This window comes from Leptonotus elevatus, chromosome 12, assembly GCF_054856555.1.
Source record: "Leptonotus elevatus isolate MCC_2025b chromosome 12, RoL_Lele_1.0, whole genome shotgun sequence".
Classification (NCBI taxonomy): domain Eukaryota; kingdom Metazoa; phylum Chordata; class Actinopteri; order Syngnathiformes; family Syngnathidae; genus Leptonotus; species Leptonotus elevatus.
The window spans coordinates 19,088,113-19,115,189 of record NC_141250.1 but is presented as its reverse complement, the minus strand read 5'-3'; the positions used below and the strand labels follow the sequence as shown (position 1 = coordinate 19,115,189).

The 27,077-nt window shown below is 42.5% G+C and overlaps 1 protein-coding gene across 2 annotated transcripts; it reads left to right on the top strand.

Moving 5' to 3' along the window:
* The first annotated feature begins 804 nt into the window (after positions 1-804).
* LOC147164898 (Krueppel-like factor 7) lies at positions 805-27,077 on the top strand. Of its 2 annotated transcripts, XM_086091661.1 has the most exons (5): positions 805-958; positions 2,478-2,546; positions 19,479-20,073; positions 22,450-22,573; positions 23,950-27,077. In XM_086091661.1, exons 2-5 carry the CDS (start codon positions 2,517-2,519, stop codon positions 23,999-24,001), a joined length of 801 nt encoding a protein of 266 aa, XP_085947787.1. In that variant the 5' UTR covers positions 805-958; positions 2,478-2,516; the 3' UTR covers positions 24,002-27,077. The 2 variants fall into 2 exon arrangements, with proteins under 2 accessions (XP_085947787.1, XP_085947786.1); XM_086091660.1 differs by lacking the exon at positions 805-958 and having other exon boundaries at positions 2,117-2,546.

Here is a 27,077-nt window from a genome sequence, read left to right as displayed (position 1 = left end):
TACACGCACACACACCTCTAAATGGCCATTTTGTCTCTCTGCTAACCACATGAGACATCTCAATGTGACTTTAATTCATAAAAAAGACACTTTGACACCTGTTTGGGCATTGCCATGTGTTTAACAGTGGTTACTTGTACTTACCATTAACGTATGTACTAGTCACAATAGCATGATTAGTAGCACAACTAGCGCTAGCAGCAGTAGTGCTAGTTGTAGCCATGGTTGTATAAGTAGCGATAGTAGTAGTACTAGTGATAGCGGTAGCTCGTTGTATTCGTAGAGCTAGTAGTAATCGCAGCAGTAGTATTACTAGAGCTAGTTGTAGCATTAGTGCTAGCAAAGGTAAGACTTCTCGTTATAGTAAGTAGCTAATAGACCTAGTGGTAGCACTAACAGGGTACACGCTAGCTAATTTAGTAGCCTTATAGTAGTAGCATTGGCTTACTGCTAATAGGGAAAATACACACTAGAGCTTCTAGTCGAACTTTAGCATTCGTTGCTAAAAGTCAACATGCTGGTTCTAGTTGTAGCCATTGTTGTATAAGTAGCGATAGTAGTAGCTAACAGGGAACACGCTAGCTAATTTAGTAGCCTTGCAGTAGCATTGGCTTACTGCTAATAGGGAAAATACACACTAGAGCTTCTAGTCGAACTTAAGCATTCGTTGCCAAAAGCCAACATGCTAGTGATACTGGTAGGTATTTTGAGTGTGACCTGCTGTTTCTTTCAATCTGTCAGCCACTATTGATCAACCCCCTTCCCCCTTCCCTTAGTAAAAATCAATGATGAAAATGTCTGAAGAGCTCATATAGAAGCCATCTGCTCCCCCTCAAACCTCCCTTTCGACCTCGTCTTCCTCTGAGACGTGGACCTCCATCCCCGGAGATGTGACGTGGCGCACCTGGGGGAAACGTCATGTGACTTTTCCTTTGTTGGACTTAATTCCCTCCACAAGGTTCGTTTCATCCACTGCTTACCAAACACGTTGATACTGTACTGTGCGTCCTGCACCTGATACCACTAAATAGACTTAATAGACATACAGTGATTGTGTGACAATGAACAATATTTGATATGCCACATATCAGCTGGTTATGCGAAAACTAATATGATACAACAATTTTGTGATAAATAATCTGGGATAAACATTGTTAGCCTAAAAGCATCATAAGCTACCTACTTTGAATAACTAAATTATTGTCATAATAAATAAAGAGATAAACATGTTTACGTTTTGCCATTCAGGTTCCGTGTCGAGTGACTTCAGATTGAAGCCGTTTGTGATGTTAGGTTCCTTTTTTTCATCTCTTGTCCCCGTATGCAGCATTAGACCGCCATTTTGACTTGTGACGTAAACTCTATCAATGCTGTTGAAATTTTGTATTATTCTTTCCAACCCCTATGCAACTGTTCTACATAGCTTGTAGTTTAGCATCAAAAACACTTTATTTGAGCATGATCAAGTTGTACGATTCCGTTAATAAACAAGCTGAAGCATGCTGGCAAACTCTTAAATGTTTTTGTCTCATTTTAAATCTCAAATATGACAAGGTCTTGCATTAACAATCTAATAAGTTATGTTCAAATCTTACATTTGTTGAGTAATTAGCACCATGCTTGGACACAGGGATGAGTCAATCAAGTCATGTGACAGGAAGTGGCGGGAGAAGCGTTGCTGTGTTTCACGTGCGCGCTCACGCTGCTTGTGTTTTGTATCAGCTTCACGTGTGCGCTCACGCTGCTTTTTATTTTTATTTTTACGCTGCTTGTTTTCAAAGAGCTACTAGTTCTTCCGCGCTCTCTGAGGTCCTCACTGGACTGACTGACTGGAGTTTTGCTTCACTCTTTTTAAAGGACGCTAAAAATAACTCATCCCCGCCTTCTCTGAATAGGTGGGGCTGACAGCGGGATCCAGCCAATGGCGAGCCTAGCTTCCTCCAAGCCCCACCCCCTTCTCGCGATCTGCTCCCTCCTTACGCGACCAGCGCTGACATCACTGAGCCTATTTACCTTATATGGTTACGCGAGCAAGTGAGTGACAGCCGAGTCCACGCCCCCTGCCGGTCCCCCGCTTGTGTGGAACCTGGCAACCCGCAAAAGGCTGCATGGTGGAGCTGCGTGCCTTGTGCCGAGAAGCAGACCTGGCAACCCGCAGCCTGCATGGCGAGCTGCCTGTGCGGAAGCAAACCTGGCAGCCGCGAGCAGAGGCGGAACCGTCAAAACTAAGCTTCATTTTTCTCCTTTAAAAAAATAATAATAATTAAAGTGCGTGCTCATTTTGAGCTTTTCCTGCTTCAGCAGTAGTTGTTTTTTTTGTTTTTGTTTTCTCTCCCCCCGAAAACGCGAGATGAGGAAATAATTGTTTGGATGTGACACTTCCGTGCGGACTTTTTTGGGGGCTTGATTGTGGACATTTTTCTTTTACTTCTTGCACAACAAGCATGGACGTGCTGGCTAATTACAGTATTTTCCAGGAACTCCAACTGGTGCACGACACTGGTTATTTCTCCGCGATGCCTTCCCTGGAGGAGAACTGGCAGCAGGTCAGTTCGCAGATTTTTTTTCAAAATATAAATATTTTTATTATAAATGTGTGTGTGTGTATGTGTGTGTAGTTATTTTTTATTTTCAAATCATTTCTGTCCAGTTTGCTCGTCGTTTTTTTCTGATTTATTTATTAATTTCCTCGCTCACATGGATCGCAGCGCGGTCCGCTGACAGGCACACACGCACGCGCACGCACTCGTAAAAACACTCACGTGCCTTCCATGCACATATATTTATATTTAAAATTATTCCTTTATATCCATCCCGGAATAGCTTAAAACGATAAAGTTGTTTTTTTTTGTACGCATTTAAAGCTGCTTTTCATGTGTGGAGCGTTGTGATACGTGCGCGCGCCCGCGTGCGCTGCAGGACCGCGCGCGTCAGCTCTGATCTGATCGATGCGTACGCACGCACGCGCCTAATGGCCGCTGGCTCTCTTTTACTAAATAATACATGCACACCTGTCATGGCGAATTTGCGGACTGAATTATGTATCATCATCATCATCCTCGTGTGTGAGCGTGCGTGTACGCGCGTGTGTTCAAAAATGTTTTGTTGACATCGGGCCCCGCCGTAAATCATATTCACGCTCATCACGTGCTCACTAAAAGCTATTAATGAGCACGTGGTATGTTAATTGGCGTTTGTGTGTGATGGTTCCACTCTGATGGACATTGAATGAGCGCAGCTGTGACCATGTGTGTGCGCGCGTGCGCGTGTGGCCCACATGTCCATTACGCCTACAGTACTGAATGAAACCAGTCCCATCCATTAAGTCTACATTTACTCGACAGTAGTAAAAAAAAACTGTCTTCTTTTTTTTGGGGCCTTTTTTTTTTCCCAGCGTAAAAAGGCATCCACGCGGAATGTGGGGGACAAAGTGGTTCCCTCGATTACTATCTTCTCCTTTGGATGGAGAATCAGACTTATGCTGCTATTTTGAGGGAACATGCCCCTTTCATACTGCGAAACGGGAACTTTACACCGTTTAGTGTAAAAGGCACCGGCATGGAGTAGAGGGACAAAATTGTCAATTTCACAATTTTCTGCTCAGAAAGGGGTCATCAGAGCTGTTACTCAAACCTGTGTATAATATATGCTTTGGAGTCAGCCCCTTTCACACATCCTATGAACCTAGGAACTTTCCCTGCTTGGCTGTGTGAAAGGCATTGATGCAAAATAGGGGAACACTGTCTGCAGTCTAGCTTTAAAGTTAGCATCGGAGATGTAACTTAAGTCTGTGTGTAAGGTATGCTGTGATGCCAGGACGAGGGTAGGAAAGGGGGTATGAAGTTTTCCAATTCTGTCGCCTAATGATTGGTTCCAGGATCTCAAACGGTGTTGTCGGGTTATTTTAGCCAATCAGAAGCCTGAAGAAAGCAGCTTGAAGAAAGACACAATGACGGCAATGACGACTAATTATTTGTTGCTGTTAGCATTAGCCTGTTATCATGTCTGTTCTATGAAGTATTTTTGTCGAAAATCTTCCCCTTTTATAACAAAGAAGTCTTTACATGCATTGTAAGGCTGCTAGCATCAAATATTTAGTTAGCCACCATTCGCTAATGTGCAGCTAGCCAGCTGTTATGTAATTGTTGTTTTTGGACCAAAGGCTAACTAGCTTTTAGCTTGTAGCCTAAGCTTGGCTGTTGACACAAACAGATATCAAAGCCCATTTGAGCTCATTTGTGTCCCGGCATCTTATAAGCGATGGTTAGCATTCTAGTAAACGCTTGATATGTGATCATTCCACAATGTTTTGTCTGTCCAAGTCTATATTCCACTTAGCTACGCCCCTTATTTGTTCTGCCCGTCACCATTTTTAAAGGTGATCTTGCGTTCTGTTAAGATAACGATTACCGTTCAAGTAGACTTGACATGTAGTCACTCCACAATGTTGTTGTGTCTTCCGTTTGTTATGAGGAGCTAAGAAACTCATTTTTTTCCTATCTGTTATGCATTTTTTTAAATGAATTAAACTATGTGGCGTGGGCAGCATCAATTAGCATTCCAATATACTCTTATCTGGTCACTCCACAATGTTGCAAGCGTCTATTTGCTGTATACATTCTGGCTTAGTTTTTTTTGTCCTGCTAAATTAGCATTTTTAAAGATAATCTTAAATTATGTGGCGATAACGATTATCGTTAAAGTTGACTCTTGATATCTACTCGCTCTACAATGTTGTGTGCGTCCATGTTTGTTATGAGGACTTGCACAGATACATATATATATATTAATTTTTGCTCAGTGTGCATTTTATAGATAATCTTTGGTAAACTCTTTGGATACAGTCTCTTTAATTAAAATTCTGTTAGACTCTTGACATGTAATTGCTCCACAATGTTGTGTCCGTCCATTCCTTCTTCTTGCTTATTGTTTTTTTTTGTCCTGTAAAGTTATCATTCTTGTAGGTAATCTTACATAATGTGGACATATTGAATGCTGTTCTAGTAGACAGACGTGGCCGCTCCACAATGTTGTGTGCATCAATGTTTGTTATGTGGGCCCAGTCTGCATTTTTATAGATGATTTTACACTATGTGGATATGACCTCTTAAATGAGCATTCCAGTAGACTATTGCTGTGGTCGCTCCACAATTTTGTGTGCATCTGTTTTCATGTTCCAGGGAGCTATGACTTACATTTTTTACACTCACTCAGCATTTTTAAAGATAATCTTAGACTAGGAGAGGATGACATCTTTAATCTGCATTCCAGTAGACTGTGGGTGCTCCACAATGTTGTGTGAGTCCATGTATCTTTTACACCATGTATTAATTTGGCTCATTTTGCATCTTTCAATGATGTTATGCTACGTGGAGACAGTGTCTTTAGCAACAATCAGCATTTTAGTAGAGTCTGACATGTGGTTGCTCCACAATGTTGTGTGCATCTGTTTTCATGTTCCAGGGAGCTATGACTTGAATTTGTTACGCTCACTTAGCATTTCTAAAGATAATCTTAGACTAAGAGAGCACAACATCTTTAATTAGCGTTCAAGTCGACTGTGGGCGCTCCACAATGTTGTGTGAGTCCATGTATCTCTTACGCCATTTATTAATTTGGCTCATTTTGTATTTTTCACTGATGTTATGCTACGCGGAGACACTGTCTTTAGCAACGGTTAGCATGTGTGTGGACTCTGATGTGGTCGCTCCACAATGTTGTGTACGTCAATAAGTAAGCAAATAAAGGCCTTCCCGGCTACTCTTATTACGGAAGGAAATCTGCTTTTGTAAAAGGAAACATGGCAGCTATGTCAAGTTTCCTCAAAATTCTTTCTCCATGGAGAGAGACATGCGCACACACAAACAACCCCCCCCCCCCCCCCCCCCCCCCACACACACAACCACACACTGGCATCGTCATGTTTGGTTGCTTCCTGTGTCTTCTTCTTCTTTGTCCTCTCTCATCAACTGCTTTGCTCGACCGCTAAACACGCACACACACACACACACACACGCACCCCCACACGCACACACACACACACACAAGCAGAGGCCGCCTGTCTGTTAGCCTTGTTGCGTCTGACAGCAGCAGTTCCTCCTCGCTGTATAATTGCTGCGTCTGTGCGGATTGGGAATGATGTGATGGCCTTTTGGGATTTGTGTGTGTGTGACAAGAAATCCAGACTTTCCAGCCTCGCATAACATTTTCTCCCGCAATTTTTTTTTCTTACCACATTCCGCTTTAAAGGCGTTCTTGCTTTCCCGCCTGTTGCTCTCTGTCGTCGTTTCATCTGCTTTCATCCCGATTGATGGATTGATCCGCCGCAGCGTCACCATGGATCCTGGCGAGTTTCCAGACGCTTGCGTGCCGCCGATACAACGCCGATCTGTTCCGGCGCGGCGCTGAATTCCTGATGGGAATCACGGCGGCGCAGGAGATAAGAACAGCGAGAGAGACGTGTACATCGAGCGCTATCGTCTCCACTCAAATTACTTTTTTGGCAGCCTGCCGTTAAGAGCACCAAGTGCAGTGGTAGCATATCACAGGGATTCTACACATTTTCAGATTTCAATGGCAATATGATCCAATTTTGACGTTGGCATGGTTTCAGAGCAAAGTGGCTCACTTCCTGTTTAATTCCAGGCATGACCTGAAACTGGTGTCAGTCAGGGGCTATTATTTTTCAGGAATGGGCCATTATAATTACTGTCATAGCAAATCCTCGAAGCAAAATGGCAGACTTTCTGTTCTGTTTGGGTCCTTGAGACTTTATCATGCAAGCTGTCATTGTGGACATGTCCACCAAGTGTTGCGTAGCTCATTTAAACTGGTGTCAGGCGATGCCCCCCCCCCCCCCCAAGAATAGGCCATTGCAACCCATTTGTTGCACTAAATCCTTGAAAATGGCAAACCAAAATGGCTGACTTCCTGTTCAATTAGAGGTGCTTGAGACTTTTTCATGCATCCTCTCATGATAGACATGTCCACCGAGTTTTGTCTCAGTCACTTAAACTGGTGTGAGCAGCGCTGGACCGGCCATCTGCCGCACAGGGCAGATGCCCGGTGGGCTGGCGTCTTTTGGGGCCGATGTGGTGCTTTTTAGTTATTATTATTTTGCTCCATTTTACCCCAAGCGACTGGCCTACAATTTAGAGGGACAAGTCCATTAATCCATTTGGAATAAAGACAGCAAACTAAACCAAAATGTCAGTAGCAGAACAAAAATGTCTTAGGCAGGTATAGTTATGAGTCGGGCCGGGCCGGTGGGCATAAGTCAAATTTTTTTTCGTCTCAACCCAGTTTTCATGACTGCAAACCAAAATGTCTGACTTCCTGTTCAATTTGCAGCACCAGTCATTGAGACTTATAGTGAGGTTTTTTTTTTTTAGCCCTTGTCGCAAGTTGCATCAAAATTAGGATTTGTACTGTCGCACTTTTTGGCACCCTTCCATTGGAGTACAAGCAAGGCAGTCTTTGTTGGGTATCAAAGACTGTCAAGCAGTCTACCCGTCTGTCTGGTAACCAACCACACTTTTGGACCAGTACCAAAAGTGTCTCAGAATAAACATTTGTACTGTACCACTTTTTCATACCCAAACCAAACTTCCTGTTTTGATTAGTATGACAGCCCGTTTAGGCAGCTGCTTCTGAAAATAGTCCGTGATTGCCAATCAATTAATCATGCCTGTCCCTGGTGTCTGCCTTTTCTTTGTTGACACACGCACACACATTGTTGCGTAAGTGAACAGCTGCTTCCTGGTCAGACAAAAAGAGGAAATAAAACAAAAGAATGAAGAAAAGAGGAAGCAAATGACTGGTGTTCTTCCTAATCCTCTTTTATTTAAAAAAATTTTAAAATCAAACTTCTTTTGAACGTGAACGGAACTTGTGAAAGCACAGGCGTGACTAATCAAACTACAGATCAGCAGATTTCACAGATGGGGGGGGGGGAAAATGATGAAAACACAAGCTGATTTTGATGAGCAATCTGAGTTTGATTGATCATCCTGCCTGCTGCTAACATTCTCCTTCCTGTGAGGCTGCACATCGATTCATCTGTGTAACACACACGCGGCGCACGCACACACCTGGGTCGGCCATAATTCAGGAGGCGAATGAGGCGTTCAGTCGCCGGCGCGGGAGATTAAATAAGAGACTATTACCCGGACAAACTAGTCGGGAGTACGGCGCCATCAAAGCGGAACAAATGAGGCACGACCACAAAGTTGGGTTGTGAAAGTCGTCCTCATCTTTACACTTGGCTGCGCGTGCGTGCGTGCGTGCTTGCGTGCGTGCGTGCGTCAATAAAAGCCGGCAAAGTGGATAAAACACAACGGATAGGCATGATTAATTGCTTGGCAGTCATTGATTATTTCAAAATGGCTGCCTAAACGGGATGCCGTAGAAAAGACAACAGGAAATAAACAACAAGGCAGCGAAGCTTCATTTGTGTGTCAATAAAAAGACACCAAGACGTTATGAATTGCTCAGCAATCTTTGTTTGCTTTAAAAGCAACCGTCTTAAAGGGCTGCAAATGGAACAAATCAGGAAGTATGCTGGAAAGCACAATCAACCAAATTCTTCTAAATATATGTATTGATTGTTATGTGCATCTGTACACGTTTCTACTTTATTGCCGTGTGTGTATGTGATTATATGTGTGCATGTGCATGTGTGTGTGTGTGGCAAGAGAGCGCGAGCTTGCCAACAAGGCCTGAAGCTAGCAGGACGACATCCAACACACACACACGCACACACGCACACATGCACTATTCCACACATGTAAAGGTTACACAGTTTGTTTTGCACGAACTTTTAGCCCTGTGAGTTGTGTTGCCATGGTAACATTCAAAGTTGCCTCACAGGCCTCGCTGAGACACGTTAGGTCCATGTGGTGTGTGTGCGCGCGTGGAATGAAAGTTATGTATTTTCAAGAAGAAATGTCATTTTTTTTCTTTTTTTTTTAAGGAAAGTGATGATATTTACTTATTTACTGTATATCGCTTGCACTAACTATACTACCTCCTGGTCTCAATTGCCTCGGATTACGCTTGCCTCTGGGCTCTCCTACTTCCCACGTGTTTATGTGCGCAAGTAAGGATTTGCCTATTTTCTTTTATAGTTGTTTGCATTTTATGATCTGGATTTTTTTGGGATTGGCAAAACATCTTAAATAAATATTATTATTATTATTATTATTATTATATGAAAAAGTATACATTTCTGTTTATTTATGAGGAAAAAATGCATATTTCCTGTAAAAAAAATCGCGAGTTGCATATCTACATGAAAAATTGTCATCCTTGTGTTAAGTTTTTGCGAAAAAAGGTTAAATTTTTTTTTGAGAAAAGTCACTTTTTTTTTTAAGAAAGTTGCATTTGTGAAAAAGTTAACTTTTTCATGGAAAATCATATATTATCAAGTTATATTTTAACACGTTTTTTTTTCAATAAAAAAAGTATTTTTAATATTTACAAAAATGTCATGTATTCCAATTAAAAAAATAGCACAGTTTTTATGAAAAATATTATTTTAGGGGGGAAAAGCTTTAGAAAAAAAAAGTCTGATTTTAAAGAAAGAACTTTAATGTTTTTTATGAAGATACTATTTTCAAGAACAAAATCATACGCTTTTTTTCTTTCTTTTTTGTTTGTTTGAGTGTTGATAGAAAAAAAAGTCCCACATTTTGATGAAGAAAGCTGCATAGTTTTATGGGAGGAAAAACATATTTTTATGATTTTTACATTTTACGTTGATAAAAAAAAAAAGCTGTGCGTCTTTCTCCTTCCTTCTCAAGAAAAAAATGGCATCTTTTGAAAAAGCATATTTTTTAGGAAAAGGGTGTATTTTTTCACAGAAAAAAAGTGGCGTGTGTTTCAAAAAAAAGAAAGAAAGTGTGACAAGACACACACGCACACACTTCATTGGCTTAAGTCAGCATTTCAGTTCTTGCCGACTGGGATCGGTATTTGATGACTTCTGTCTGGCTCTCATTGATCTCGCATACGTGAGCACTAACACCGCGTTTATGTTCTAATCAATAGCAACACAACAACATCAAAGACCCTCTGGACGCTCATTTGGGCATGTCGCTTTGTTTTAGACACTTTGTGTGTGTGTGTGTGGGGGGGGGGGTGTATGTGTGTGTAGACAGTGTAAGAGCAGAGTGTGCCACCATTCCAGCGCAGCTTCATGCATGAGTGATTGTTGTGTGTGCGGGTGTGTGTGTGCGTGTGTGTGTGTGTTTGTGTGTAGAGTAAATGGGTCGATGTAGAGGAGGAGGATGACCTTGGGAATAAGAGCGCAGACGTTTGTCTCGGAGGCGAGGGGCACTAAGACGAAACTAAGATGCACACTAAGATCAACATCAAGGACAGGAAGTCGACAAAGCGGAAGTCGTAGTACAGGAAGTAGGAAGCAATACTTCCTGTTGACTCCTGATCCATTTTGGTCGGGACATGATGTACTTGTCGGCTGCGCATTTCTATGTTGTGTGCTTTCCCATATATGAAAATCGATGTGGTGCATATCTACGTCCATTTTGGCGCGAGTCGACTCTCGGCAGTGCGAGTCCATGTGGTGCACTTGCACATGATGTATGTCTACGCGGTCCATGTAGGCCGGCAGAGGAAAGATGTTGTCGTGGCAACGCAGCGTGAAAGCACAATGACTTTTGCTTTGTTTTGCGGGTTAGTGTAGTCCTTAAGGAATACACACAAGTGTGTGTGTGTGTGTGTGTGTGTGTGTGTGTGTGTGTGTGTGTGTGTGTGTGTGTGTGTGTGTGTGTGTGTGTGTGTGTGTGTGTGTGTGTGTTGTTTCCACAGAGCTGAGAGAATGCAGGCTCCTTGTGAGCACTCTAAGCTCTGTTAAAGTAGGAGTTGCGTGAAGGTTTGTAATTGTATCGATGCTAATTTCGAGTATCCTGTTGGCTCATGTTAGCATTAAGCTAGTATAGTAGCCCGTGCGAGCATTTATGTCCGCTCTGTATGTGTTGCCAATATGTCACTCTAGCAGCTGATTGAATTACATCGATGCTAACTCTCATTAGCTTCTCTGTGGCGTTTCTTATTATACGTTAGCATTAAGCTAGCACACTACTATTAGACAGCATGAGCATTGTTGTGTGCTCAGTTTGCATGTGTTGCTGCTCTAGTTGTGTTAAAGTAGCAGCTGCTTAGAGTTTGTAATGACGTCAATGCTAATTTTCAATAGCCTGTCAATGGCGTTTCACATGATGTTAGCCTTAAGCTAGCATACGTTCCTTAGACAGTGTGAGCATTGTCGTATGGTTTGTTTGTATGTGTTGCTGTTCCAAATGTGGTACATTAGCATTAAGCTAACATACTTTTATTAGACAAATATGGTTTGGTGGAACATTTTGGTGTTGCAACATTCGTGTTAAAGTAGTAGCTGCTTCAAGATTTATAATCACATTGATGCTCATTTCCGTTAGCCTGTCATTAGTGTTTTGCATTATATGTTAGCATTAAGCTAGCGTACTTTAGTTAGACAGTTATGGTTTGGTGCGATTTTGGTATGTAAATCTACAACGTTGCTGCTCTCTTTGTGTTTAAGTAAAAGTAGTCGTTGCTTGAAGCTTTGTAATTACGTTGCTGCTAATTTGTATTAGCCTATCCTATGGTGTTTCACATTAGCATTAAGCTAGCATACTTTCATCAGACATTTTTGTATGCTATTTAAATGTGCTGCTCCGAGATCGCGGTGTGTTAAATAAGCAGCCGCTTGAAGGTTTGTAATTATATCAGTGCTAATTTCCATTAGCCTGTCTTTGGTATTTCACTTTACTGTTCATGTCAGCATTAAGCTAACATACTTTAATTAGTGTGAGCATTGTTGTGTGCTCTCTATGCGTTTCTGCTGCGAATGTGTGAAAGTAGCACAGCCGCCAATTTGTTGCACCTTGTGTTGCATAATCACCTTAACGGCGATTATTTTCCACGTCATACCAGGTGATAATTGTTGCATCAAAATGTCCTTTTTCGCAGTTTTTTGCGTGAGTAAATTGTGACTCCTCCAAGATGACCTCATTTTTTTGTTTTGTTTTTTTACTCCGAGAGGGAACATCACTGTGATGCCAGTCGCACAACAGCACTGTATGTGTGTGTTCATGCGTGTGTACGTGTGTGCGCACAGTAGATGTGAATTATTTAGGGTTGAACTACAGGACAAAGCAAAATGGAAATGTGGAGGGTGTTTCTCTTTTCACCCCAGGATTGCTCGCTAATGCACACGCGCACACACACACACACACACACACACACACACACACACACACACACAAGCATGAGTCATGTGACCACTCGCTCTGCTTTCCAGTAAAGTGAGAGTCCCCCCCCCCCCCCCCTCTCCAAAAAAAATCTCTGGAGGTCAGACTGCGGTGAGGTTATGATGGTGATGGAGGTCCCCGGAGGCAACCAGGTGCTCTTTTTGTCCCCTCGCGTGATTGGTTGCCATGGCAACCACATCTGCTTGCTGGCATCACATGTTGAAAGTGGTTGGTTGTCCTTACAACATGTTTGTTAGGTCATCGGTCAGTTGACGTGAAAATAAATAAATCATTGACTGGAAAATGAATAATTTTAAATTATTTTATCAATATTTTTTTTGACTTGTAAATAGACAAATTAGTCAATGTTATTTTTATTTTTATTATTACTGTGGACAAGAATAAATGTATAAATAAATAACTCAAATTTGTATTTATTTTTAAATATAAAATTAAAAGTTCCTATTTTTTTTTTAAATATAATTTAAATTAAGTATTTTAATTAATTGAAATGTACATTTTGTATTACCAGATGAGAAGAGAGGAAAAAAAATCTAAAAATATATAATTGATGCTAAAAATTCTGAAGTCATACTATACTGACAAGTGTTCCTAATATTATGACCACCACGCAAGGGTCCAAATAGATCACAATGTACCTAATGTAATGGCAGCTGATTGTTTGTGACGGCAATACAGTAACCCTTTAATGTAAAAGTAATCAGTGCAGACAAAGACACACACACACACACACACACATGCAGTGATCATAAATACATTCATAAGCGGTGAAGTCATCACACACACTCTCCCCAAAGCCTTTGTTTCGCGCACACACGCCGAGTCACGCATGCTCACACTTCACAATGACCTCATCCCTGAAATCATCCATCAAACACACACACGCGCGCGCGCCTGCGCACACACGTGCGCACGCATCCACACAGTGTGAAGACAAAGGGTTAATCCATTAGGACTCAACAACAGCTGGGACCTCCTTCAGGTTCACTTCGTTGACTTCGTTGTCTTAAACACTCAATCATCCATCGCATTGCTACGATTTGGATCATAATACAGTAACCCGAAACAACAAATAGCATTATTGTAATACAATCAAATAAAAAGTTTGGTTAATCTCTGAGCTTGTGGAGTTGATTAATGACCACTTTTCTCTCGCATTTTGAAGAGCCCCTGTAAATGGCCAATATGTTCCAGAAATTGTGGCTTCAAAGCAAAATGGCAGACTTCCTGTGTCTTTTCAGGCATGGCTTCTTCAGACTTTTTTTTGTGGGTCTACTCATGGTAGACATGTCTACCAAGTTTCATGTGTCCAAGTCAAACTGGCTTTGGGGGATGAATTTTCAAATAAATCAAAGCCCAGATGACCTTAAAACAAAATGGCAGACTTCCTGTGTGTTTTTGGGCATGGCTTCTTGAGACTTTTTTTTTTTTGTGGGTCTACGAGTGATAGACATGCCTGCCAAATTTCATGTGACTAAGCCCATTTGGCTTCCAGAGCAAAATTTTGAAAAGAGCCCCAGAAGGTCCTAGTGAAGGTGACGGAAGATTGTCGCTAATGTTCCCTTGCTAGCAGAAGAAAGCATTAGAAGCACTTTTAAATAACGTCATTGGTGTGCTACTTTCACGCTCAATTAGCATGATAGACACAGTGTGTGTGTGTGTGCGTGTCTGTGTGAGCGTGAGAGCAGAGAGAGAGAGTAAGAGGGGTGGGGGGGGGGGCGAACGAGTGTGTGTTTTTGTGTCTTTGGGTGTAAGTGTGTGTGCAACTTATCAGAGACAAATGAGACTGAGCCCAGGGAGGTGCGGTCAGGGTAGGCAAGGGAGGCGCTGCCTCACTGCTGCCCCCTGCAGTTCTTTCCGGTGCCACAGCCAGCATGGGGCGGTGTTGTGTGCTCTCTGGCCGCGATGCGAAGAAGAAGCCCTTCTTATTTGCAATAAAAACAGATATTTTTTGGGGGGAAAAAATCTGGAAATACTTTTAACAGAAAAAATGTATATTGATTAAAAAAAAAAGATTTTAAAAATAGGCATATATTTTTTAGAAAAAGGTTAATAAAAAAAAGTCATATTTTAAAAAAATTATTATTTTTTTTAAGTTGCATGTATTAAAAAAAAGAAGAAGGCATTTGACAAACGAATAGCGTTTTGTTCAAGCATGAAGTCGTATTTTATGAAGCAAAAAGTTTTACGAAGTGAAATTTCTGAAGTCTTTCATGAGGAGAAGAATCTTGCAAGAAAAAGCTAACATATTTTTGAGGAAAAGTTAATTTTACGTAATAATGAAAATTATTATTTTTTTCATTTAAAAGGCAAAAAACATGTAGGGATTTTCTCCCCACAAAAATTCATACATTTCTCAACAAAAAGCTTCTTTTTTTTTTGTGTGGTACCAAACGGCAACCAGAAAAGGGCAGGATGCGTGAATGATGCTCATTAGGCGCTATATTTCAACAGCACTTGTCCAATTAGCGTCTTGTAAGACTGCAGGTTACGCGCAATTCATCCTCAAACAAACACGCAATCTTTCCATTAGTCTTGATTTATTTGCCTTTGAAGATTCGGGTTTGTTTTCATATGCAATTGTGCTGCAAAATCCGCCTGAAAGGATCGTCTGCTTTCGCCGCAAATTCAATACAAAGAGCGAGCAGCAAGCATTTTGTGTGTGTGTGTGTGTGTGTGTGTGTGTGTCTGAATAGGACGTCTGGCCGGCGAGGCTATCTTCTTCCTGGCGGCCAGGGCGATATGACAAATAACTAGTGTGCGCACACACAGACACACACACAGAGTGAGAGTTTAATTAAGAGAAAGCTCAGCTGACGGAGGAACAGATGATTCTACCGCCGATTCCAATCCCTCCATCTCAGCCAATTACTCAAATGGCCTGGGACAGACACACACAGACTCCGAATGAGCATAAGCCTGTTTAAGCAGTATTAAATTATGCTTCAAATTAAAAGCTTGTACCTGCCTTGTCCCCTTAGTCTCGCGTGTGTGTGGGTGTGTGTGTGTGTGTGTGTGTGTGTGATTATGCTGTTAATTAATTTTATGCTAGCGTAGTTACTAAACATGTACAGTGAAATTTTGTGTATTTGTTCATGTGTGTCTTTGTGCGTGAGTGTGTGTTACACAATCTACATGTGATGTTTTTTGGCACCTTCAAACTAAAATCTGCATTTTACAGCATCGGTTCTTTTTTTTTGATTTTCATGCATCCTTTCATGATGGACACGCACGTGCCAGATTTTGTGCAAATCAGACACACCGGTGCCGGATGCGAACATTTTCAAGCTTCCCATGTTAAACACAAATCAGGAATCCTTCAAAACAAAATGGCTGACTTCATGTGTGTCTCACAACATACTGTATATTCATATTAATTTTTCGAGGGTATTGTCATGGCGGACATGCATGCCAAATTTGATGACAATCGGACAAACAGGTGCCGGATGCGGACATTTTCTAACCTTATAAAGTCCTGAAAAAGGGGACCTTCAAAATAAAATGGTTGATTTACGAGCGTCCCGTCACAATCTGAGGGCCCCTTGAAGAATAAAAATAAATAAATAAATAAATACAAAAATAAAAGTTAGCTGGGTTGGAATTGTATTTAGACAATTGACATACAAAAAATTACATACATTTGAATTTATTTATTTAAAAAAAAAATTAGGAACAAACCTTTGTCATGTAAAATGTGTATTAGAGGTTGATCGGCATTTTTTTTTTAAAAACATTTATAAAAACATTTAGTTAATTGTTCACAAGGTTATGAAAAAATGAATATATTAAGAGCATGCATGTATCATATATGTATGCACTTATGCATGAATTTCGTCCATCTTTAAAATGTCATTTTTGTCATACATCCGTGTTAAGACGTTTGTGGCCCCACCAGTAGCACTGATGACAAAAAAAATTGTGGCCCCCTCCATCATCTACGTTGCCCATCCCTGCTCTAGATGCAATTGAACACACACACACACACAATCACCAGCTATAAGTCATTATGCTCTTCACACACACACACACGCGCGCGCACACACTTGAAGGCTCTTGTGCGTCTAATGAGCCATCCGAGCGCTCGCATCCATGGAGGAGGCGGCGCTTCAAAGAGCCTCTTTCACACACGCCAAAAAAGCCTTTTAATTAGGAGCCATTTGTGCACAAAAAGGAAAGAAAACACTCACCAGCTGAAGAGGGAAATAAACACACACACACACACACAGACACACACACTCACGCTGAGTCATGATTGATGTGCTTCACACTTTTGAGGTAATTTTTAAAGCCAAATGAAACGTTTTTCATAGTCTAATGCAGGGCAGAACGATTTTGAGAAAGAATGTAATGGCAATTTTTTTCCCCCTGAATATTGCGATTTAATACACGATTGTTTTTCAAAGTGCAGTCTATTTGAAAATGACATTCTACTACTTTTTTAAATGTCAATTTGAATTGGATTAATTGTTAAGCCCTTAGTGCTAGTTTTTTTTTGTGGGAAACAACCACTTAAATCTACATTTCTTGTGTACCTCCATTTAACGGATGAACTTGTCTGTTAGCGTCATGTCAGTTTTGTGGCCTAATGTGCCGAGTAGCATTGTTGTGTTAGCTTTGGGCTTGATGTCCTCGTGCTTCAGGCTCGTACATTTGCTGATGATTATGGCACTTCACGTTGAAGTGTGAAGTCCGTGATGCGGCGCATAGTGTGACTTCATCATCATCATCATCATCATCATCATCATCATCATACTGGTTAATGATGTCATCAGCGTGCACTCAAACGTTTCCTGGAGGATCCACTTGACTCTGTTTGTTTTTTTTGCGCTGTCAAGAGCCTCTCGGCGAGCTGCCTGCATGAATTCGTTATGGATTCACACACACATGCGCGCGCGCACACGCACACTGTACATGAATTGCCGTTCTCGTCGGCGCTCGTTTGATGAGAAAACAACGTGTATGTGTATTTTAATGACTGTCACTCAGCTGTAGACCTCCACCAAGGCCCATTTTGCCTCGCAATGCAAGCAGACTGTAACTATCAATATCAAATTTCAAAGCGGACCAAATAACTGACGAGCTGCTTAACTAACAAACTGACTTGACAGGTTTATTGAATTTCTAAACTAACCAACTGACATACTAGCTCAATAACTAATACCTAAACGAATGACCTGCTAACTACTACTAACAGATGAACTGACTAACCAATTAAACAAATTGCTAACGAATCAACAAACCAACAGGTTGTTTGATAAAATCACAACTAATTGACTAACAAATGAACTAACTCACCCACTAACTATTGTACAGTACTGCACTGACTTTCGACGATATCAACCAAATTCATTAACAAACGCGCTGGTTTAGCACTTAGCACCTAACAAATGTGCCAACTTCAACTATTATCTTACTAACTAGCACACTAGTCACGTCAAAGTAACTGACTGACTAATTAACGGACTCTCTTACCAACTAGCTGACTGACTAGCTGGTCAGCTAATAAGCTAGCAAGCTAACTAAATTACCAACGAACAAACTAACTTTAACTTTAACGAACCAACCTGCAAACTATTGTACTTTTTTTTTTTTTTTTTTTTTTAAGAAAAAGAAAAAACTATTGTACTAACGCACTAAGTACCAACTGAACTAATTTACTAAATCAACTAGCAAGCTAACTAAATTGCCAACTAACTAACTAATGAAGGAACCTACAAACTATTATACTAACAGTGACTAACAACCGAGCTAACTTGCTAAATGACTGGCTAGCTGATGAACTAACAAACTCAGAGGCTCACTATCTAACTATCTAAATTACAAGCTCCAACTCACTAGACAATAACTAGCATACCAAGTAACAGACTGTATAGCTTACCTTACCCTACTTGCTAACTAATAGCGTGCTAACAAAGTCAAATAAAAGCCTTACCTTGTGTCTTCATGCTTGGTGGAGGTAATAATTACTTCTGATTGTCAGAGTACATGAATTACGTAACATGTGAATTATGCATGTAACACTGGACTGTATCATACTGAGAGCTGTTCCTAATATTTTGACCACCCCATGTCTATAAATAGGCTTACAAAATGTCAAATAAGATTTAATATTAAATGTAATATTTAAGATATATGAAGCTGTAAAAAAAAAAATACAATGTCATTGTCAAGGTAACACGATGTGCGCGCGCGTTATCTAACGTGACCTTTCGCCATATGTTGCGTGTGCACGCGCAGCAGTCGAAGACGTCAAGCAAGCAAGCTGATGATGCTGACATTCAACATGACTTCCCTCTCTCGCACATGCATACATTTATACTCTCTCATAAAGCCGCTTTCACGCGGCTTGTTAGAGACCACATTTCACGCCATTTTCCCGCATGGCTGTCTTCTGTAAACGACGATATTGTCGGGGATGAAGTCAATCTGGCAATTTTCCACCTATATGGTTGACTGTGTCTGGGAAAGTTTAACACCGGACACTCAATCTATTCTTTCGTCAGGAAATTATTTTTTTCTATCTGTTTCCGTTTTGCAGCAATTAGCATTGAAATATATCTAAGTTTTATTATTATTCACAAACCTCTTGTTGCAACATGGCCCTGGTTGATCTCTTATTCACTGCCACCACCTGCTGGCCGTTTTTGTAATTACTACCATTGTTTCACCAGTTCTCTGCCGTTCAGAGGCTGCGTCAAAGCCTTCTGTACGCTCTAGCATAAAAAAACTAAACATAAATGCGTCTTTAGGACACTTACATTTCTTTAAAATAGAACATATTTATACGTTTTGGGGAGTTAAATTAGTTAAATGGAACGTCACAGTGCGTCATGATAATTCAATGGGGATTTTGCTGCTCCTTGTAATTTGTGCGCCTTGGCCACCTGGGGGCAGTATATAATAAAATCATGCTGACAAACAAAGAAGACTTTTACTCTGGGTTACAACACCGCAACTCTGATGCTATTTGTTAGCCTGCCCATGGCGTTTCCTATTATGTGTTAGCATTAAGCTAGCAGACTGGAATGCAAAGCTATGTGGTTGTTTAAAATGCACCAAACTGTCATTAGGTTTGCATGTTTACAAATTTATTTATTTTGCCCTCCAGACCACTAGGGGGTGCAATAATGCAGCATTAACATGTCATCTGTGTCCTTTGTCAACCAGACATGTCTGGAGTTGGAGCGTTACCTCCAGACGGAGCCCAGAAGACTGTCGGAGCTCCTGGACGAGGACCTGGACCGCCTCCTGGTGCCCGCCCTCACGCAGGGCGGCGACAGCGACGAGGATCTCATAGACCCCCTCCTGGCCGGCTTCCCGGCGCAGCCCAGCCCGCTCCCCAAAGTCCACGCCAAACTCCTCCAGACTCTGACGGACAGCAAGGACCCGGTCTTAGTCACGGGTGTCAGCGCCGCCCAGCTGAGCGCCGCCGTCACGTCGCTAACGCCGCCCTCGTCCCCGGAGTTGGGGCGCCACCTGGGGAAACAGGTTGGCGGCGCGCTCACGCTCAAGCTCGTGGCCAAGAAGGTGGGCCTGGGGGCGGCCAAACTGGTGGCGGCCCGGGCGCTGACGTCTCCTCCGCCGTCCCAGCCTCCTGGTTCGGTGGGCGGGGCGCTCAGTGACGGGGAGCAAGGCGGAGGGCCCGGCCTGGCGGGGGACTCGGCGGACAACAAGAAGAGAATACACAGGTGTCAGTTTAATGGCTGCCGCAAGGTTTACACCAAGAGCTCGCACCTTAAGGCGCACCAGAGGACGCACACAGGTAACACAAATACGACACATGTTTACAATATTAAATGGTCCTATAATTTGTTCCTCAATACTTTAATTGCTTACATCAATTAAGGCCTCCTCGCCAGTAGTTGGCACTATACTGTGACAATTTGACACAATGAAAGGACTTTTTGTTCTTTCTTTTTTTTTTAAACACAACTTTAGCAGTGTATGACATGGTTCTATGATGCACTCTTAAAGCTGCTGGGTCAAATCTCATATTGGAAAAAAGAACAAAATATTGTTTTTGTACATAACAGCAGTGACGGAGAAATAAGTTTGGCCACGTCATTAATTTCATGTGCTCCTATTGGCTAAGCAGTGCAAAGTATCATGAGATACAAGGAGATGTTGAAAACTAGTATGGTATGACTGATTTATAGGAGTGATAACTGGCCAAAACATTCCTAATAAAAATTAAGATGATAATAACTAATAAACGAACTCCAAGAGTGTGCTAGAACTGCACAAAGGAATACAATTTCGTCTTTTTAACAGATGTGCTGCTTTTAATATCGTGAGGACTGAGAATAAAGCCTAGTGGTACACCGCAACATTATCAACATCACACTGTGATATGCTCAAGGCTACACCACAACTACATGTTGTAAACTATGCTATGCTAAGTGTCATCATGCTTTGTGACGCGTGTGGATCCTTGACACATGACACACACAACATGCATGCTCACCGTGTGTGAATGTGCGTGTGTGTGCGGGGCCGCAGGTGTCAGACAGGCGCTCGTTTCGCACCCGTCTCCTCTAATTGCCCCCCACACCCCAATCAACCCCCACTTTCTTAAATGTGCACGCACACACACACACACTCACACACGCGCCGAGGGAGGCGGGCCCGGGCCTGATGCCGCGGCAACCATGACGCCAGCCAATTATTGCGCGACGAGGCAAGGATGCGTGATGGGGAAGTCACCTAGCAACTAAGGGAGCGTGTGTGTGTGTGTGTGTGGGGGGGGGGGGGGGGGTGTGTGCGTGTGTGTTTGTGGCGGGTGGGAAGTTGTGGGAGTGGGTGAGAGAGAGCGAGGGAGCTTGACAGACACGAACAATCCGGCAGCCAATTAGGGAGGAGAGTGATGCAGTTGCCAAGCAACCAAAGTCAAGCAAGAGGAGGAGGAGGGGGGGCAGTGTGGGGATTGAGGGGGGGCTGTATTGAGAGGGCATACACCTTCATATTTATTTTATAAATGAACATTTTTGGATATTTATGTTGTGCCAAGGTCCATCCAGTAGCGGCATGTGTTCTAGCGGTTAGCATGTTAGCACTTTTGATACAGCATGTTTTTTTTATTATTATTAAAATAATATTTATGTTCAACATCTGTCTGCCTTTCAATCCATACAACAACTATGTAAAAGTTATGCAGGGAAATAGCCTGTATCGTATTGCAAATGTAAAAAAGAAAAAAAAAAAGAAAAAAAAAAGTTCAATTGATGTGACATTGATTTATGCTCATTGTAAATCCAAAAAAAGCGGATTAGGCTAATTAAACGGCTAATTAAACAGCTAATGAAAGCGCTAATAAAAGCGCTACGCTTGTAATGGGAGGGGAGGACGCCGCCCACCCACATGTCACACACGCACACACACACACACACACACACACACATGCCGTAGCATCATGGTGGATTAGCGGCGCCAGCAGCGCGCGGGATTATCCGCTAACAAGAGCGTGAGTGCCACCAGGACCCCCAGGCGCCGCCGGAGTGCCAGGCCACCGTGGCATGTGACGTCACAACATGACCATTAAATGTCACGATGATACCAGTTTCGAAAAATCAATAATCTGATTGGATTACAAGACAGAACAAGGATTGTGTGTGTAGGTTTCTGCATGTGTGTAAAATGTTGTGTTTATGTAAGGGTGTGTGAACGTGTGTATAAACTTTAAACGCATGCATCGCATTTCATCCAATTAGGACTTGTTAAGACCCTGAATTATTACCGCCACACACACACACACACAGTAGCAGTGGGTGGGCTGCATAAAGTCAATTCATTAGGTACGCCAGATAATGACATCATCATGCTCACTTTTGATCGACAGCGATGAAACAATTGGGTTTCTGGTCGCGGTCTAAAAATGAACGGTGACAGATTGGTGACCGTCCCTCATATTTTGACCCTGTGTCAAACACGCGCACACACGCCGAGAACAATCTCTGAGAGAGGGAACTTCATTTGCATGTCAGATAACACCTCGGGCCGTGTGTGTGCGTGGTTTGTAATGAACGCCAGTGAAGACTTAATTTCCTGCACATTTATGACTGTTTATTGTGTTCAAGCGGCGGGGCATGGGATGTCGTGCTGACCCCCTCTTTTGTATTTGTTATGTGTGTGTGTGTGTTAGGCGAGAAGCCATACAAGTGCTCGTGGGAAGGGTGCGAGTGGCGCTTTGCCCGCAGCGACGAGCTGACGCGACACTACCGCAAACACACCGGCGCAAAGCCCTTCAAGTGCAACCACTGCGACAGGTAAACACGCACACATCTGTGATAACGTCAAAGTGAAACGCTGTTAAATGCGGAATCGGCTGCGCTCAAACAGTAAAGCAATAAAACAGTCGGTCAGCCATGAAAAGACAAAGAAAAAGAAAAAAAACACGCTGATCTGAGATCTGTGACACGCGTAGTTCATATGCACACACACACGTTTGTCTTTGCATCTTAGTGGGGACATCTCACTGACATCATGCATTTCCTAGCCCCTTACCTTAATCTTAACCATCACAACTGATTGCCTAACCTGAACCCTTAACCTTAACCTCAACCAAAATCCAATTCAAACCTAAACTCTTGACCCTCAAAAAGAACTTGTGGGGTCCACTAAGATGGCCCCACAAGGATAAGTCAGTCTTCACAATGGTAGTCAAACCCGGCGGAAAAAAACTTGAGTATGGGCCCCATAATGTGGAAAAGACAAAGGCGCACACACACACACACACACGTTTGTCTTTGTACCATCGTGGGGACATCTCATTGACATTTCCTAGCCCCTCCCCCTAACCCCAACCATCAAAAATGATTGCCTACCCCCATTCCTTACCCTAACCTCAACCATAACCCAGCTCAAACCTAAACTCTAAAACCAAGTCTTGACCCTCAAAAAGAGGTCTGAACTTGTGGGGACCACCATTTCAAGTCGGTCCCCACAATGGTAGTTAAACCTGGAAAAGCAGGCGTGTATGGGCCCCACAATGTAGCAAAGACAAAAGCATACACACACACACAAGCTCATGTGTACTTACAAATATATAAAAATGTACACACATACACACACACATGTATACACACAGACTCATATTTATGCACACGCGTACTTACAAACCTGAAAAACGTGCACTCATACACACACGTCCACACATGTACTATCACACACCCACCGACATACACAAACGTGCACACATTTACATGCAGATACACATACACACAGACTCACATTTACGCACGCGCACAAATGCACAGCTACAAACGCACACACACATATTAATCATGGCTAATCAAGCAGGGGCCCCTTGAGGTGAGGATGAGGACGAGGAAGAGCACACAAAGAAGAGTGAAGATGAAGAGGATTTTGAGTGAGAGGGGCTCTCAGTGTAACCAGCTGGACCCCCAAAACTGACACACACACACACTAACCGCACGGCCATCTGTCCACACGCACACACTTGAGTCACGCGTGCGTCTTCGTTGTGCTGCTTTTGCTGAGCTGGCAAAAAAAAAGCCACGAGGCTGACAGAGAGACGGATGGACGGACAGACAGGCGGATCAATAGGTCCATCGATGGACAGATGCATTGACGATGGTGAACATACTGAATATTGATGCCGTGTCCTCGTTTGCGTGCGCAGGTGTTTCTCCAGGTCCGACCATCTGGCGCTGCACATGAAGCGCCACGTCTGAAGGGGGCGCCGCCGCCGCCGCCGCCCAGCAGGACAAGAAGGACGAGGAGGAGGAAGAGGCCTGCCAATCACCACGTGGCGTCTTACAGGAGGAGGGGGAAGAGGAGGAGTAGTTAGATTGTCGTTATTCATTCACTTACACTCACTCACTGTTTTTTACGCGCCGTCTTCGAACGCATCACGCCGGTTTAGCTTTTGGACTTTTTGCGGAAAAAGTCGTCACATGCTCGTCTTTGTACAGTCAAACTTTTTGGGGGTATTTTTGGTGGCGTTGAGTCACGAGAACGCCATCCAGCCGAAGTAAACGACGCAATCTGACATCCCAGAGACTCGCCGCCATCTTGTCGGCTCTCCTCTGCCGCCAACGGCGCCCGCGGGACACTTGGCGGAAGAACATGCGCAGCGACACTTTGATTTTTTTCTACTGGGAGAACCACGACGACACTTCTTGATGACAATTGAGCTACTTTTTGCTGTTTTTCTCATTTGGAGAAAAACGTCTTTGAACTTAGCAGAATGTGAGAGGACTGGCAAATCAAAGAAACAGGAACAGGAAGTGCTTTTTTTAACTTCCTGTTTGTGCCACAGGATGAGTGTGGTCAAAAGGGACACCACAAACGAGCTTGTACGTTAGCCGCTAAGTTAGCTGCTGACTTAGCCGCTAAATTAGCTGCTAACTTAGTATCTGATGACTGCACTTTTATTTTCTAACTTGATTTTCATGTTTTTTTTCTACTTGTAACAAAAAAAATCTACAAAAAATGGAAGAAAATCACACACAAAAAAACACACGATGAACACACACTGTTCATGTTCAAATGGCTTTTCACACTTCACTATTTAGCATTTTTTTTTCCTGATGACAAATGATCTTTTCCTGGTTTCCATGGCAACCTTATCTTGATCCGCTTCTGTCATGCTTTTCTCTTTGGAAACATTAACCATGGACGCTGGAAAATTGCGCCTCCCAAATCCCCCCTCCCTGGTACCGCCGACGGCATAAAAACCTGGAGGGGGGTCCCACAGTGCAGCTCGGAACAATCAATACCAAAAACGTCCAGCGTGGTTTCACCATTTCGAGGCAGCTCCACCACGTTTCTGAGGGAAATAGGGTACGACGTAAAAATTCACAGCCATTAGCCCCTTTCATGCTGTCTATCAGAGCCATGTTTTACCCGATTTGCTTTTCTGTGTTCTGGTTTTAGAGGTAGAACTAGAGGCAGAATGATGGCTGTGTGAAGGGAGATGGTGGAAAATTTTCCACCCAATTTTTTGCGCAAGCAGTCTGTGTGAAAGGGGTTACCGTTTTCAAAACTGCATCTGTAGTAGTGCTCTTAATGAGACGTACAATCACGGAGAGACGCTAGTAGCGCTTTTAAAAGCACGAACGTGTGAGTGTGTCTGCGTTAAACTTATAAAAATATAAATTGGTCATTACAAAACTTGCTTCTGCCTCTCTCAACCTGCTTGGTTTTTTTCGGCCTGACTCCAGATTAGCGTTAGCACTATTAGCATCCACAGGTTGTCTCCACTATTCAGTGAGCGACTAATGAGGCTCCTTTGGGTCCGCACGGAAAATAAACGAAGAATTTGTTGGAGTTCCAGAGGTCTAAACCCAGCGGACTCCATTAGCAGCGAGCTAACAAAAGATCATATTAGCATAAATGGCCGCTTCATGCTAAAAATGGCCTTCTGGTGTAAGATAATGTGGCTTTTATAGCCGAGTTAGCAGCTTGACCAATAGCTTTAGTGTAGTTAAGTCATATTAGCGCTGCGCTAGTAGCTACTAGACTGAGGCTAGCTTAGCATCGGTGGAGGTCTTCTTCGGGTTAGTTTTAGCTTAGGGTTAAGATTGTTCACTCCAAATGATTCCAAAGAGAGACTCACCAGCCAATCATGGGGCGGGACTGGCTGAAGTAGGCGGCGCCATCTCACCAGTCGCTAGCTGTGTCCGTTAGCTTTTGTAAATAGCGTGACTTCCTTAGCCACTTCCTGCTTTAGTTCTTGCCAACGTTGCACTACGTGATCACAATTCTTGCACTGCTACCTGGCTAGCCAGCTAGCGTAGTCTCATCGCACTTGTCGCAAATCCGCCACGCCACCAGGACAACAACACGTCACATATCCGACACCTGTCAATCAAATGCCTTGGCACTCAGTCACGTGACTCTCTTGGCGTCGCTGCTATCACATGACTCACTAGCGTCATTAGCGTGTGTTTGTTTAGCACCTTTTTACAACCCAAACACACCACAGAAATAATTTTTTTTGGGGGGTGAAATTTGTCACCAAATATGTTGCAAAAAAAGTCACTGGAAACATAAGTAATTTTGGGCGTGACACTGACACATGAAAAATGGACAAAGCGGTACTGCAACAGAGCTAGCTCGTTCAAGGCATTCCAATTACTTATGTTTGAACAAAAAATGTGACAAATTTTGTGAAAATAAAATACTCAAAGCAAGAAGATGACTTTTAGTTGTGTGGTCACTGAGTCTCAAAACATAACGAGCTGCATTAGCACCTTTTTAGACCACATTTTTTTCAACAAATTTCTTCAAAGTTCACTCAAAACATCATGAGTCGAAAAACGGCCTTTTTCGACATTGGCTCAATATTCTTTAGCATGAAATCCCAACTCAATATTTGACATTCTCTGGAGTGACTCAATGGCACCCCCAAAGAGGCAAAGTGGTACTGCACCAGAGCACAAATTCGGTCATTCAAGGCATTCCGATTTTTTTTTTTAAACCACTGTTGATTACGTTTGAACATCAACTAACACGACGTTAAGTGACATTTTTCATGAAAAAAAAATACTCCGATCAAATCAATTTTTTTTGTGGTCACTGAGTCCCACCGCCGACACATTTTTCGCTGTACAAAGTGTTGAAATGATATGATTTGTATGATACATTATGTTGTTTATTGATGAGGGAGAGTTTATTTTTGTTACTGGATGTGTTTGATAATTGTTTTTTCTAAATTGGTATTGTATCATATCTATGCAACAAGTGTCCAGTGGAGCCTTTTTATTTAAGAATGTACAAATATGTGTAATAAATGGTAGAACTCAA